We start from the raw sequence: 15,135 nt of genomic DNA on the forward strand, positions 1-15,135 counted from the left end.
GGTGTCGGCTCGATGGCTCCACTTTTCGTTCGTTCGATGCCAGTGTAAAACCAGGTCAAGGCATTTTTTTCAAAGTGCAAATTATAATCGCTTGGCATCGGTAGAAGCGCAAATGCTCGTCGGAGGGAGACGTTGAGAAATATTAATCGCATGGATGGAGTCTATCGCGTTTTTCGGCAAATCATCGAGTGGTTGACGTTGGCGTCAGTATCAATAAAGTGAAATTTTCTCTAGATTCCGTTTTTACTTGTGGTTGGAGAGGCGCATTATTGAGAAGGTAAATTCTCGATCTGCAGCTCTCTTAAGGCTAAGGGAGGATATAATGCCTTTCTTATGATTGCGCCTGCCCGTCATAAAACGAAGGGAAGAGATGTTTACCCGGTATAAGGCCAAGGGATTAGGTAATGTCTCAATCGAGTATAGCTTTTTTTAAACATTTTTTTAGTGATTAACTGACCCATTATACTTTTGTCGGATTTGCTTTGCAATGACTGGAAACGAGTAAATTTGGCTCAAATCGAACCTCGAACCTATTTCGTCATGCTGACTACAGTTGCATCATATTAACACACTCACTTTCTTTCACCAACAGGTGTTGTACCGATCAACAGCAGAGGCGAAAAACAGCGAATGCATCTGCGGGACGGATTTTTGGCCGACCAACTGGATCCCATATACGTTGCCTACAATATGTAAACGCACCTACCTACCAGGCTGACAAGCAAACGTGATTCGTGCCTCTTCTTTGTTAGACTTTTAAAGTCGATGTTTCCCCTGGATCATGTGACGCAGCGGGGAGCAGCGACAGGTGATATTAACAAACAAATGAAATGAAAGCTATAAGAGGATAAAAATCAACGCACATCACACTAACAAAATACACGTCTACAATGAGTCAAAATTCGAACAAGAGGGAATTTGAACGCCCAGCTACATAATTTGCATGGCCGGCAGCACAATGGAGGCGTTTTATTACTGAATTAGCTCCAAATTGACCGGTTCAATTGAACGAACAGTTCTTCTGTAAATAATTTGTACACATCTCAGTTGGACAAGCGAAGTTGGTTTTTCCGATCGTATGCTAATAATGAATGGTTCTACTAGTTCTCAATCGATTAATTAGGGTTGAACTTTAGAATGAGCTTAGTTGATATATACTTAGGTATTTGTTATAAACGAACAAACAGGTGGAACTGACAATTTCCATGTGAAAAAAGTAAGCTTGCTGAAAAACATGATTGTAGGGATTGTACATTTGTTTCTTTTGCACAAAATTTTAATCGGCTCTACTTAACGTCATTTTCAGTATTCAAATATTTTGTTAGCTATTTTTGCAAGAAAAATAAAGTGAATTGCGTTGCGTCCTTCCCTGATACGAGGACAGGCAATAGATTATTATATTGGCATGTTGTTTATTTTAACTTCATAATCTAGTCTTTTTTAATTCGTTTTTGTACATGTTTTATCGCTACTGGTTCAGGCGAAGCAATCGATAAAATAATTTTATTTTGTGATTTATTCGTAAATTAACATTTTAATTCTGTGGCCTGGATCTCTGTTCCTTAGAATCAATCCTAACACAACTCATCGCTCATCATTCCCTTCAGCACATATATCTGTAAAGGATTGGACGTGCTTTCGAAAGAAAACATGTCTCGTTCAAACTTCCAAATTTCATCCAAACTTTGTCAACTTTTCAGAAAACTATGCGGTACTGGCAAACGCACTAGCAATTGTAAGGTTTAAATAGTCGTATTGTTTAGAAAAGATATACACACTCTTTCATCTGATTATCATTCAACTGATAAAAAGTAAGAAATCGATCTATTTGTTTGTACATTTAAAACTATGGAACCGTTTGAAACTTGAAAAGATAATTTTAAGGTGAGCCTGACTCTGAACCACGAACTGCTCTAATTATTGGTAAACAAAAATTTAAAAGATATAAGCAAACTGTAAGCCAAGGAAAGGAATTAGGATGATTAGTTGGTTATAAACTTCAATCAATATTTCGCGATTTTTCTCTCTGTAACGTATATATTCATAATTAGCAATCAACACACACACAAATCACGTACGAAATTAGAGTTACTAAAACATACATAAAAATGGCCAACGAAAAATATGAAAATAATCCAAATGAGGAAATGATCCGACGCACCTAGCAGCCGAAATGAACGGCTGCTCGTCTTGCGGTAGAATTGTTATCTGTGCTAAATTGACGAATCTTGGCAAAACAATCGCACATACACAAACACATATACCTTAAGCGATGGAGGAAGTATGTACTCGACATCTACAAATTTTACAACAATGTACGCTAGATAAGAAAATCGTTTTGGCAGTAACATGATTGGTGAAACACTAATTCCTTTGTATTTCTCTTAGTGAACGGCGAATAATACAAGTGAATATTTAATTTAGAAAATAAATGTATTTAGAAAAAAAAATACAAGCGTTGTTTATGAATTTCCGAAGATATGCCCAACTCCACGACTTATAAATTCAATTCAATGTTGCATAAAGGAACCCAAAAATTACCGTCGCATCCTCAGATTACACACACACACACATTTACATCTTCCCATAAACAATTTTAATTCACTCCTCAGGAAACAAAACGTATGGAAGTGTTCCAAGTGCAAGGCAAAAATGACTGACATCTGTCCTTTTACGCAACCGCGGTACGGTGCGATGGAGTACCTGCTACCTTGTACATGGTAGGTTTTACGGTTTTATCATACAATATCAGCACTATTCCATTGGCCACAGATGGATTCGCAATGAACGAATAGCAGTTACCGAGGCAAACAAAACGCATGTTAAAAGCACGAAAAATGTGACGAACGAGCAGACGTAGCTGTCATGTCAGGAATAACGAACGACCAGGAAGCTAATCGTCATCCGAGATCAACGTTATATGTCGTATGATTGCGTGTATGTGGGCTATCACATAAGAACCGATAGCATGGCTGTTATGATTAAACCAAGGCGACAATCATTGGTATAGGCTGTTTTAATGCGGTACATTCGGAATGCCTGGCCAATGCAATTATAAAAACATATAGGGTAAGATGGGGCAAGATGGGTCGCCTAAGGCGAACCCTGAATCCCTCAAAAAAGAAACATTTTAATTCAATTTTTCAACGTGGATCTACAAAAATAGCTCATAATCTGTAAGCCTGTGGTATGAAATAACAAAAATTCCACTTTTGATTTCTTTTTGAGTCATTAAAGTACCGGGGTAAGATGGGTCAAACAGCGGGGCAAGATGGGTCACCTTTAAATTTTGCAATTAATATTGTTCTTATTCATAAGCTTCTAGATTTTTAAGCTTCGGATGAAGAAATGGCTCTACATTTAAAAATTTCTGCAATTTCTTATGAAAACAAGTCGTCCGTGTAATGTTTTCTTAAAGACAAAATTTATACATTTTTGATTAACAAACTAACATCATTATGCTCGAAAGTAACCTTAAAATAATTAAATCAGCAATGGAAAATATGTTTTGAATACGAACTATGCCCTTCAGTATGTGCTAACTAGGGTGTCCCAAAAAAAATCGATCTTCGAAAAGTCATGGTGCTCAACCCTGAAATGAAAGATATACCTGTCTGGATAATTTTTGTAGAACAAACCGAATTTCTAAAAAATCGTTTAGAGGTCGCGCCAGATCGATTTTTGAAAAATGAGCTTTTTTTAGGTGAAAAATCAAATATTGGGTCCTTTCACAATTTTTTCTCATGGTCACCCATTCGTTTTAATTTTTTTTATTCTTCTGTGGATCTTTGCCCGTATTCTTCATGAATTAGTTTTTGGTATTTTCCGTTTTTACAGTCTGCAGAACATTTTAAATATCGAAAATAACACATTTTTTTTATTAATTTTCGAAGTTACTTAATCCTCATACAATTTTTTTTCTCGTTCAGAATAACTTAAGTACTACAAAGGACTATTTGTAAGGAATATTTCCATAAAAAAAAGATCCAAGAAATGTTATTCTGGGGCTGAGATATTGCAGTTTTAGTAAATAGTCAAAAAGTGTTCAAATTCGGTACTTTTTCTCTACATGTTATAATTTCATCAAAATTGCACCAATATTTTAATTTAAATTAAAAACAATTCAAAAGCAAATAAATGGGAATATTTTCTAGGTAACATAGCTTTTCTTTCCAATGGAGTTGGTTACCTGAATCACAGTATTTGGTCGGAGTAAGTAAATATGTAGCCATATACAAGTAATCAGGTTTACCATGATCTCTTTATTAGTTTTGATTCAATCATAGGATGCTTTTCACGGCATTCAAAAAACAAGGCAGGCTCAGCACGTATGTAAACATTCAGTTTGAACGTAAACATGTGTCGTCACTACTATCTTCGCACAAGCTGAACTGAGACGATGCTTTACGGTCTCAGCATGCTTACTTTTGTACTCCAACATGTGGCGTTAAAATATGCGTCACTCTTGACGTGTCACTTTTCTTACGAGCCTACCTTGTTGTCTGTATACCGTGATGCTTTTGATATGTCATATGACAGTCAAACAATTTTTTCGTCGTATCAGTTCGACAGCTTTTCCATGAGTTCACTTGAGATATTTAAAAAAAAAACGGAATAAACGTAAAGTAAAAACGGAAAAATGACAGTTCAAGGGTGACGCATATTTTATCGCCATGTGCACACTTTAGAGTACAAAAGTAAGTCTGCTGAGACCGTAAAGCATCGTCTCAGGTCAGCTTGTGCGAAGATAGTAGTGACGACACATGTTTACGTTCAAACTGAATGTTTACATACGTGCTGAGCCTGCCTTGTTTTTTGAATGCCGTGAAAAGCATCCTATGATTGAATCAAAACTAATAAAGAGATCATGGTAAACCTGATTACTTGTATATGGCTACATATTAACTGATGGGTGTGATATCATTTTATTACTGGCTCCATTTACTTACTCCGACCAAATACTGTGATTCAGGTAACCAACTCCATTGGAAAGAAAAGCTATGTTACCTAGAAAATATTCCCATTTATTTGCTTTTGAATTGTTTTTAATTTAAATTAAAATATTGATGCAATTTTGATGAAATTATAGCATGTAGAGAAAAAGTACCGAATTTGAACACTTTTGGACTATTTACTAAAACTGCAATATCTCAGCCCCAGAACAACATTTCTTGGATCTTTATTTATGAAAATACTCCTTATAAATAGCTCTTTGTAGTATGTAAGTTTTTCTGCACGAGTAAAAATTATTTTTTGTGTAAGGATGAAGTAACTTCGAAAATTAGTCAAAAAAATGTGTTATTTTCGATATTTAAAATGTTCTGCAGACTGTAAAAACGGAAAATACCAAAAACTAATTCATGGAGAATACGGGCAAAGATCCACAGAAAAATAAAAAAATATAAAACGAATGGGTGACCCTGAGAAAAAATTGTGAAAGGACCCAATATTTGATTTTTCACCTAAAAAAAGCTCATTTTTCAAAAATCGATCTGGCGCGACCTCTAAACGATTTTTTAGAAATTCGGTTTGTTCTACAAAAATTATCCAGACAGGTATATCTTTCATTTCAGGGTTGAGCACCATGACTTTTCGAAAATCGATTTTTTTTGGGACACCCTAGTGCTAACCCATCTTGCCCCATTTGCAAGTTCATGTGAGAATGTCTAATTTTCGATCAAATTTATTTGTTTCATAGCAGTTATCGCCTACATTACTTATGGTACTTCCACTATATTACTAAAAATGTTTTAATTTTAGATTGTTCGACGAGATTACAAGTTTTATAGAAAGTGTGTTTCTCATAAGAAACAATGTTTAAAAATATTTTACCTTGCCATACTCTATAAAAATGAAATTTTATCATCAAATCGATTGACAATAAAGTAGAACCGTATTATTCCTCCTACAAAGTCATAATCTCCACATTAAAATGTATTCATTCATTTATTTAGTTAACATCTAAACAGATAACACTGAATCAACAATTTGACGCCACAATGCACGGTTCGAGGCCGCATCTCTCCATCCTCGGATACGCCCCACGCTCGCCAAGTCGTTTTGCACCTGGTCTGCCCATCTCCACGCTGCTGCGCTCCACGCCGTCTCGTACCTGCCGGATCGGAAGCGAACACCATCTTTGCAGGGTTGCTGTCCAGCATTCTTGCAACATGTCCTGCCCATCGTACCCTTCCGGCTTTAGCTACCTTCTGGATACTGGGTTCGCCGTAGAGCTGAGCGAGCTCATGGTTCATTCTTCGCCGCCACACACCGTCTTCTTGCACACCGCCAAAGATGGTCCTAAGCACCCGTCTCTCGAATACTCCGAGTGCTTGCAAGTCCTCCTCGAGCATTGTTTCATGTCCGTAGAGGACAACCGGTCTTATACGCGTCTTGTGCATGACACATTTGGTGCGGTGGCGAATCTTTTTTGACCGTAGTTTCTTCTGGAGCCCGTAGTAGGCCCGACTTCCACAGATGATGCGCCTTCGTATTTCACGACTAACGTTGTTGTCAGCCGTTAGTAAGGATCCAAGGTAGACGAATTCCTCGACCACCTCGAAGGTATCCCCGTCTATCGTAACACTGCTTCCCAGGCGGGCCCTGTCACGTTCGGTTCCGCCCACAAGCATGTACTTTGTCTTTGACGCATTCACCACCAATCCAACATTTAGTGCTTCACGTTTCAGGCGGGTGTACAGTTCTGCCACCTTTGCAAATGTTCGGCCGACAATGTCCATGTCATCCGCGAAGCAAATAAATTGACTGGATCTGTAGAAAATCGTACTCGGCTGTTACACCCGGCTCTCTGCATGACACCTTCTAGCGAAATGTTGAACAACAGGCACGAAAGTCCATCACCTTGTCTTAGTCCCCGGCGCGATTCGAACGAACTGGAGTGTTCGCCCGAAATCTTCACACAGTTTTGCACACCATCCACCGTTGCTTTGATCAGTCTGGTAAGCTTCCCAGGGAAGCTGTTCTCGTCCATAATTTTCCATAGCTCTACGCGGTCTATACTGTCGTATGCCGCTTTGAAATCAACGAACAGATGGTGCGTTGGGACCTGGTATTCACGGCATTTTGAAGGATTTGCCGTACAGTAAAGATCTGGTCCGTTGTCGAGCGGCCATCAACGAAGCCGGCTTGATAACTTCCCACGAACTCGTTCACTAATGGTGACAGACGACGGAAGATGATCTGGGATATCACTTTGTAGGCGGCATTAAGGATGGTGATCGCTCGAAAGTTCTCACACTCTAGTTTGTCGCCTTTCTTGTAGATGGGGCATACAACCCCTTCCTTCCACTCCTCCGGTAACTGTTCGGTTTCCCAGATTCTGACTATCAGTTTGTGCAGGCAAGTGGCCAGCTTTTCCGGGCCCATCTTGATGAGCTCAGCTCCGATACCATCCTTACCAGCTGCTTTATTGGTCTTTAGCTGTTGAATGGCATCCTTAACTTCCCTCAAGGTAGGGGCTGGTTGGCTTCCATCGTCCGCTGAACTGACGTAGTCATCTCCTCCGCTGCCTTGACTTTCACTGCCTGTACTCTCAGCGCCATTCAGATGTTCCTCGTAGTGCTGCTTCCACCTTTCGATCACCACACGTTCGTCCGTCAAGATGCTCCCATCCTTATCCCGGCACATTTCGGCTCGCGGCACGAAGCCTTTTCGGAATGCGTTGAGCTTCTGATAGAACTTGCGTGTATCTTGAGAACGGCACAGCTGTTCCATCTCCTCGCACTCCGCTTCTTCCAGGCGGCGTTTCTTCTCCTGAAAAAGGCGGGTCTGCTGTCTCCACTTCCGTCTATAACGTTCCACGTTCTGCCGGGTACCTTGCTGCAGCGCGACCGCCCGCGCTGCGTCCTTCTCCTCCAGAATCTGTCTGCACTCTTCGTCGAACCAATCGTTCCGTCGACTTCGACCCATATACCCGACGTTGTTCTCCGCTGCGTCGTTAATGGCTGCTTTGACTGTACTCCAGCAGTCCTCAAGAGGGGCCCCATCGAGCTCACCCTCTTCCGGCAACGCTGCCTCGAGATGCTGCGCGTATGCAGTGGCGACATCAGGTTGCTTCAGTTGCTCTAGGTCGTACCGCGGCGGTCGTCGGTACCGAACATTGTTGATGACGGATAGTTTTGGGCGCAGTTTAACCATCACCAGATAGTGGTCAGAGTCGATGTTAGCGCCACGATATGTCTTGACGTCGATAATGTCGGAGAAGTGCCGTTCATCAATCAGAACGTGGTCGATTTGTGATTCTGTCTGCAGTGGTGATCTCCAGGTGTACCGATACGGGAGGCTGTGTTGGAAGTAGGTGCTGCGAATGGCCATATTCTTGGAGGCGGCGAAATCAATTAGTCGTAGGCCGTTTTCGTTCGCCAGCCGGTGTGCGCTGAACTTCCCAATAGTCAATCTAAACACCTCCTCTTGGCCAACCTGAGCGTTCAAATCTCCTATGATGATTTTGACGTCGTAGCTTGGGCAGCTGTCGTACTCACGTTCCAGCTGCGCGTAGAATGCGTCCTTATCATCATCAGTGCTTCCGGAGTGTGGGCTATGGACGTTGATTATGCTGAAGTTGAAGAACCGGCCTTTGATCATCAACCTGCACATTCTCTCGTTGATCGGCCACCACCCGATCACGCTCCTTTGCATATCGCCCATTACTATGAAAGCTGTTTCCAGCTCCTTCCAACAAACCTCCTAGAGCGCTACGATGCCGAATCTACGGTCCTTGAGCACATCGGCGAGTATGCGTGTGCTCCCGATAAAGTTGAGAGATTTGCAGGTCCACGAACCGAGTTTCCAATCGCTAGTCCCTTGTCGTCGCAGTGGTCTTTGCCGACAGTTCCGGTCCGTACTCTCTTGTTGATTGTTCGTTGCATGAGTTTTATTTTTTTTTAAGGCTTGCAGGGCCTGACACCAAACCCCCTCCATTTCCGGAGGACCATTCCTCCTTATTTCCGGTGGACCATGGTGCACAGTTTCACTTAGAGTCCCTCGCTGGCACTTGGACGATGATCAGCCGCCCCTAACATGGAGAGCAGACGCTGTTGTGAGCCGATCCTGACATGGAGAACAGATGCTCAATAAGATTTGCACCTCCGGAGAGGAGCAAACTCCCCCTTCCCTGTCAGCATACGAGCATAGTTCCCACCGGGGTTGAGATCCCCTATCCTCGCCAGCAAAAGATGTTCCGGACAGCGACGACAGCGACAATCTTTATCTGGTAACTAAAATATCTTTTGTTAAAACACATTTTCAACAATTCCCTATGAATAACATTTTAGCAGGGATTGAACTTATCATTTCATTATCATTTAGTGTTCAGCCAATAACTCATTCCAGAGGCGGATTTCCAAAAAGTTGTATGGCGGACTTCTAGCGCTGATTCCCCTCTACAACTTTGTCTAAGGGTACATTGCTCTATGTCTAATATTAACAGCGTGAAACGCTACGATCACTCAATATACTAAATGATAATAAGTGTTATTATCATTTAGTATATCAAATGATACTAGCGTTTCCCGCGGTGAATATTAGACATAGAACAATGTACCCTTAGACAAAGTTGTAGAGGGGAATCAGCGCTAGAAGTCCGATATACAACATTTTTAGGAATTCCTCCTCTGGAATGAGTTATTGGCTGAATACTAAATGATAATGGAATGATAAGTTATATTATTATTATAAAATTATAAATTTAATTTATTAAAGGTAATTTAAAAATAATACATTTTATGAGTAAATTTTTTATATAATTTTTTAGAAGCATTTTAGAAGCAGAATAAGTAGCGAAATTTTGCTCTTCCTTTGTCAAAATTAGTATACTAGTATAGCCTATAAGCATATTCAACATATTTATTCTGCTTGATATCTAATACCAAGTTCTGCATCTCCTCTTTACGATACACATAAAATACTCAAATACATGACGTTAAACGTTGAAATAAAAATTTTAAAGTCTAATTGAATTCGCCCTATAGTAGACCCCCTGGGGGTCCATAATAGGAAATTGCCTCTCTATAGTCGACACTTCATTTGTTCCGTTTCGAGACGTTAAGCATATTTTACTTACTAGGTAAATTTAACTTAATTCCAAAAAAATACTTAACTTTTGCTTCCCACACCAAACCCCCAATTTGAGTGAAAAGTTTCTAATATAAGGTACTTTTTTCTAACCGTGTGCGTATTTGCGTCGACGACACACTCAATACTCATATTTGATTAGCATCGGAATAGAGTGTACAAAACAATAACAAACGAACCTAACAAACTGATTACTACTTGAGTATTTCAGAAAAAGAACCAGAATATTAAAAATCTTGAATGCCAATACTATTATTTGTAACTCAGTAATTTATAACTTATTATGGCAGAATATGACGGCAAGTATTTATTGGAAAACTTTAACCACATTTGTCGGTTCTGTTTGTCGGAAGACAACTGTGTTGAAATCCTTGACGATGGGATGGTCAATACAGCGTTGGAAAAAGCCATTGATTTCATAGTTTCTAAGGTAAGTTTACTCAATAACTATCTACAACACCTGTAAAAATACTTACGATCCTGAACCAAAAGCCATATAGGTATTAAAGCCTGCTCACGTTGAATTCCGCGCAGACCATGTTCATTTTTTGTCGATAATTTTAATAGAATGTTATTCATTTCATAGTCCGTTAAACTACGTTACTATGGACTTTAGACATACTTATGTGATGTACCTAATATGTATTATAAATATATATTAATAAGTATTATACATATTATATCGGTACATGTTTTCTAGTTAGATTTTTTGGTGCTATGAAATACATTAAACTCTAATTCAAACTTTATCCACTCCCAGGAATGTATTTTAGAATTAATTGTAAATTCTTGATATAATACCTACTGTTAAAATTCCATTATTTCAGAAGTTAATGTTCTAATTTCAAATTAAACAATCATTGAATAATTTGTTCATTTGTTTACCACATTGAAAACCTTATTCGATAGAGACCGATAGATATATGCATATGTAAAGCTCAGCGTCCGGATGCACTGGGGGCGCATTATACCGTCTTACCCTACTGCCATGAATCGCACATTTATCCATATAAATAGGAAACCCAGCAAAGATGGGACAGATATGCGATTCACAGCAGTATACACCGACGAAATACGTATGTAGTTTCTAAAACAAACGAAGTGCATATTTGAATCAAGGGTTTTGTTCAGGAAGTAGTACAAAATTGGTTCTAGTGCAAACACTAGTACCGAATGGTACATCAAATTATTACAAAACATGTTCAGATCCCCCTGTTATAACATAATTGAAAAAAATCAGCTTTTATTCATTAATTACGTAACGCAAAAATTGGACATTTTCAACCCTCCCCCTATGTCACACTTTTTGTATGAATCAATGAACATTTTTGTGTGCATTGCCCCCCTCTCCTTATAAGCGTTACGTTATTTATGGATGCTCATTTATGACCAATCCTAAAAAAATAATATGGGATTTGCCATAATAGGAAATACAATTAAGAATAGTGCAACAACTGGTGCATGCTTTCCTATTATGGATGAAGTGAATTTTAATGTAATTTTCACATTTGTTCTAAGAAGCAGGTCTGATATACCTACTAGCACAATTTATATGCATTTTATTTATTTTTTTTAATTAGTTTTCTTAAGCATATTGGCGATTGGTACACCAACCCTATATGTACATGATTATAATCATCACTTGCAGGTCGATGAAAATGACGGTCTTCCAAACAAAATTTGCCAGAAATGTGTCAAATGTGTTGTGGAATTTGCGGAGCTTGAACAACGGTGCCAGGAAGCATATGAAGTACTCATAAAAGTATCAGAACAAGCAGTCGAATCACAGGACTGTGACCAAATATTGCGTGAAGATGATCTTGAGGAAGACGGAATAACGGTGGAAGCATTGGAAATGGATGATGACAATGATGAATCTCTTGGTGACATAATTGACATAGGTAAGGAAGAGTTAATCGAACCCGATACCGTTGAAGAACCGGAAGCCCTTCGATCGCAAACCCAGAGAAAGGTCAAAGTATGTCCCATATGCGGAAAAAGCGTTTCTCAACTCAGCAAGCACCTGCCAATGCATTCCGATGTGAAACGGCACGTTTGTTCTTTTTGCTCTAAGCAATTTGCCCACGATACCACTCTCAGGAAGCACATCAATTCGATTCATCTGAAGCTGAAAAAATATCAGTGCAAGCAATGCCAGGAATCATTTACGGATCCCAGCTCGCTACGGTATCACAATACGACGAAACACCAAAATACTAAGAATTTCACCTGCACTATCTGTAATAAATCCTACTTCACGTCGACGGGACTCCAGCAGCACAACAGTTTGAACCACGAGCAACGGAAGTACAAATGTTATGAATGCGGGAAAATGTTCGCCATGAAGTAAGTAACAATTATTTTTTTTCAACCTCTGTAGTATGCTTACTACGTAGCTGTTATATATTCCAGATATCATTTGAAGGAGCATGAAAAAACTCACTCTGATATTCGACCTTATGCCTGCAACGTGTGTGATAGAACTTTCAAGCGTCCCAAGAATTTGAAGGAACATCTATCTGTGCACAAAGACGAAGATGTTTAATTCGGGCATAGGTATTAAAAATTAATTCTGCCCTTGCATAGAAATATATAAATACCGAATTTCTAAAACATGAAATAGAGTTTTTGCCCTAAGAAGGGTAAGATGGGGCAAGATGACTCGCCTAAGGCAAACTTTCAATAATTCAATGGATCTATAAAAATAACTTATAATCTAAAGCCTGTCCACGTTAAATTTCGGACACCCATCTTCAATTGCATTTTTTTTTAAATGTTCACGAACCACTGAGAAGATCAATTTACACACAGCTGAATCTCTCCGCTTTGTATGACACTTTCAGCATGTTTTCATCTCGTCCAAATTGATAAAATTGCTAAAAATCATTTGGACATTATCTCCATGTCCGAAATTTAACGTGGACAGGCTTTATGCGTAATGGCTTCAACAGCGAGGGGATTTTAAATCACTCTGAAGAACCTTAGGAAATGAGATGTCTAGAAAAGCTGTAGCAGATCCGTATGATCACAAAAAAGGGTCTGATAAATTTGGAGATTAGGGTTTGAATGATTTTTGAAGTGAAGAACTGAAGTAATTTCAAAATTCACAGAAATAAAGAAAAACAAATTGAATGATTTTTAGAATCAAGAAAACATTCGCAGAAATCTTCGGAGTTCTAAGCTTTTGAATGACATGGAATGTTTAAATATTGTGACAATATTAAGGATTCGTGATCTACAGGCCTTCCTTAGCCGTGCGGTAAGACGCGCGGCTACAAAGCAAGACCATGCTGAGGGTGGCTGGGTTCGATTCCCGGTGCCGGTCTAGGCAATTTTCGGATTTGAAATTGTCTCGACTTCCTTGGGCATAAAAGTATCATCGTGTTTGCCTCATGATATACGAATGCAAAAATGGTAACTTGGCTTAGAAACCTCGCAGTTAATAACTCTGGAAGTGCTTAATGAACACTAAGCTGCGAGGCGGCTCTGTCCCAGTGTAGGGATGTAATGCCAATAAGAAGAAGAAGAAGATGATCTACAGAATCAAAAATATCTAGATTTACGGAAAAGTTAAGGTGATGGTGATGGTTGATTCCTAGAAGTTATGCCTACCTCCGATATGCTCATAATCTTTAGTATTGTGGGTCGTCAGCACTTATACATAAATAATGTGGGATGCATACGTGGATTGAAATAACCTTTGAAATAAATAAGAGCCCAGAACAAAAAAACATATTAATTTGATTTAATCGTTTTATGCTTATTGTAATATCGTAAACTTATATAATATCAAATCTTTTTTTGTAATATCGCAAGAGAGAATATCTCTGCGTTGTCATTTTTCGACTTTGTGTGCAGCTAGGCTTGACAGTGGGCTCTGTTCATCTTTCATAAAAAGCTGCATGTGTGCCAAAGCGACCGTGTGCCGCTCAAAGCGCACAAACCCAAGTTCTGGTGCTAGGTGGGACGCTGGGAACCTGACACGATGGCCTTACGACGAGACAGGGGGTTTGTGCAGGCGCAATTGACGATTAAAGGTTGCATGAAGAAGAAGAAGTCGAAGGATGATATCTGAGGAATATTGCATGGGGAAGCATACGGGAAGTTTTTTAAAACTCTCCTCAAAAATTCTTAGAGCAATTTAATTAAAAATGGTTAGCAGTACGGAGTTGGACTTTTCTTCTACTGCATAATAAACGCAATTATTCGATTTCAAATTTTATTACGATATCATACTTGATACACAGTATAAGACAAGTCCAACCCTGTACTGCTTTCCGTTTCTAATTAAATCGCTTCTAGAATTTTTGAGAAGAGTTTAAAAAAAAATCCGTATGCTTCCCCGTGCAATATTTTTCTAATATCATCCTTCGACTTCTTCTTCTTCATGCAACCTTTAATCGCCAATAAGCCGCCTTTAAAAGCAATCATTACGAACGACACAGAAGATGATACGACTCGATACATTGTGCAAGGACCTAGACGACGAATAAAGGATCACGATTGCAAGCTTGGAACATGGAACTGCAAGTCGCTACACACTCAGTTTTTAACTCTGCTGCTCGACAAAAATCCGCACAGCCGCGTGCTCAGCAAAAACAAAACTAATATCCCGGCGAAATAAATGTTTGTTAGCTGATTTTCGGCAAATATTTGCTGATTTTCAGCAACTTTGACAGAAATCTCGGTGAAAAATTGTTTTCGGGGGCTCGGCTGTGCGAATCTCGGTAAAAGTTTACCATTTTGCTGAGATCCCGGTAAAAAAAATTAAGTGTGTAGGTTTCGCAAGTTGCTACAAAATAATCTACGATGAATTACATCGCCGCAACTTCGACATCGTAGCGCTGCAGGAAATCTGCTGGACAGGACAGAAAGTGTGGAGAAGCGGGCATCAAGCGGCAACCTTCTACCAAACCTGTGGCACCACCAACGAGCTAGGAACCAGCTTCATAGTGCTGGGCAAGATGCGCCAACGTGTGAATGGGGCAAGCTGAGGATAAAAGGCCGTTTCTTCAACAATGGCATCATCAACGTGCACTGTCC

The 15,135-nt window shown here is 39.4% G+C and overlaps 2 protein-coding genes across 15 annotated transcripts in view; both read left to right on the plus strand.

Annotated features, from left to right (window-relative positions):
• LOC134220273 (disco-interacting protein 2) overlaps positions 1-2,450 on the plus strand; it is a 571,865-nt gene extending 569,415 nt beyond the window's left edge. For all 14 annotated transcript variants that reach the window (XM_062699282.1, XM_062699284.1, XM_062699283.1 and 11 more), the window contains one exon: positions 593-2,450. In XM_062699282.1, coding sequence (XP_062555266.1) covers positions 593-696 — 104 coding nt within the window. In that variant the 3' untranslated portion in view covers positions 697-2,450. The remainder of the gene's footprint in view (positions 1-592) is intronic.
• Positions 2,451-10,249: 7,799 nt separating this feature from the next.
• LOC134226016 (zinc finger protein 12-like) lies at positions 10,250-12,721 on the plus strand. The gene is made up of 3 exons (XM_062706529.1): positions 10,250-10,522; positions 11,741-12,438; positions 12,505-12,721. Exons 1-3 carry the CDS (start codon positions 10,376-10,378, stop codon positions 12,635-12,637), a joined length of 978 nt encoding a protein of 325 aa, XP_062562513.1. The 5' UTR covers positions 10,250-10,375; the 3' UTR covers positions 12,638-12,721.
• Positions 12,722-15,135: the final 2,414 nt, after the last annotated feature.

The sequence above is a fragment of the Armigeres subalbatus genome, chromosome 3 (genome assembly GCF_024139115.2).
Source record: "Armigeres subalbatus isolate Guangzhou_Male chromosome 3, GZ_Asu_2, whole genome shotgun sequence".
NCBI lineage: Eukaryota > Metazoa > Arthropoda > Insecta > Diptera > Culicidae > Armigeres > Armigeres subalbatus.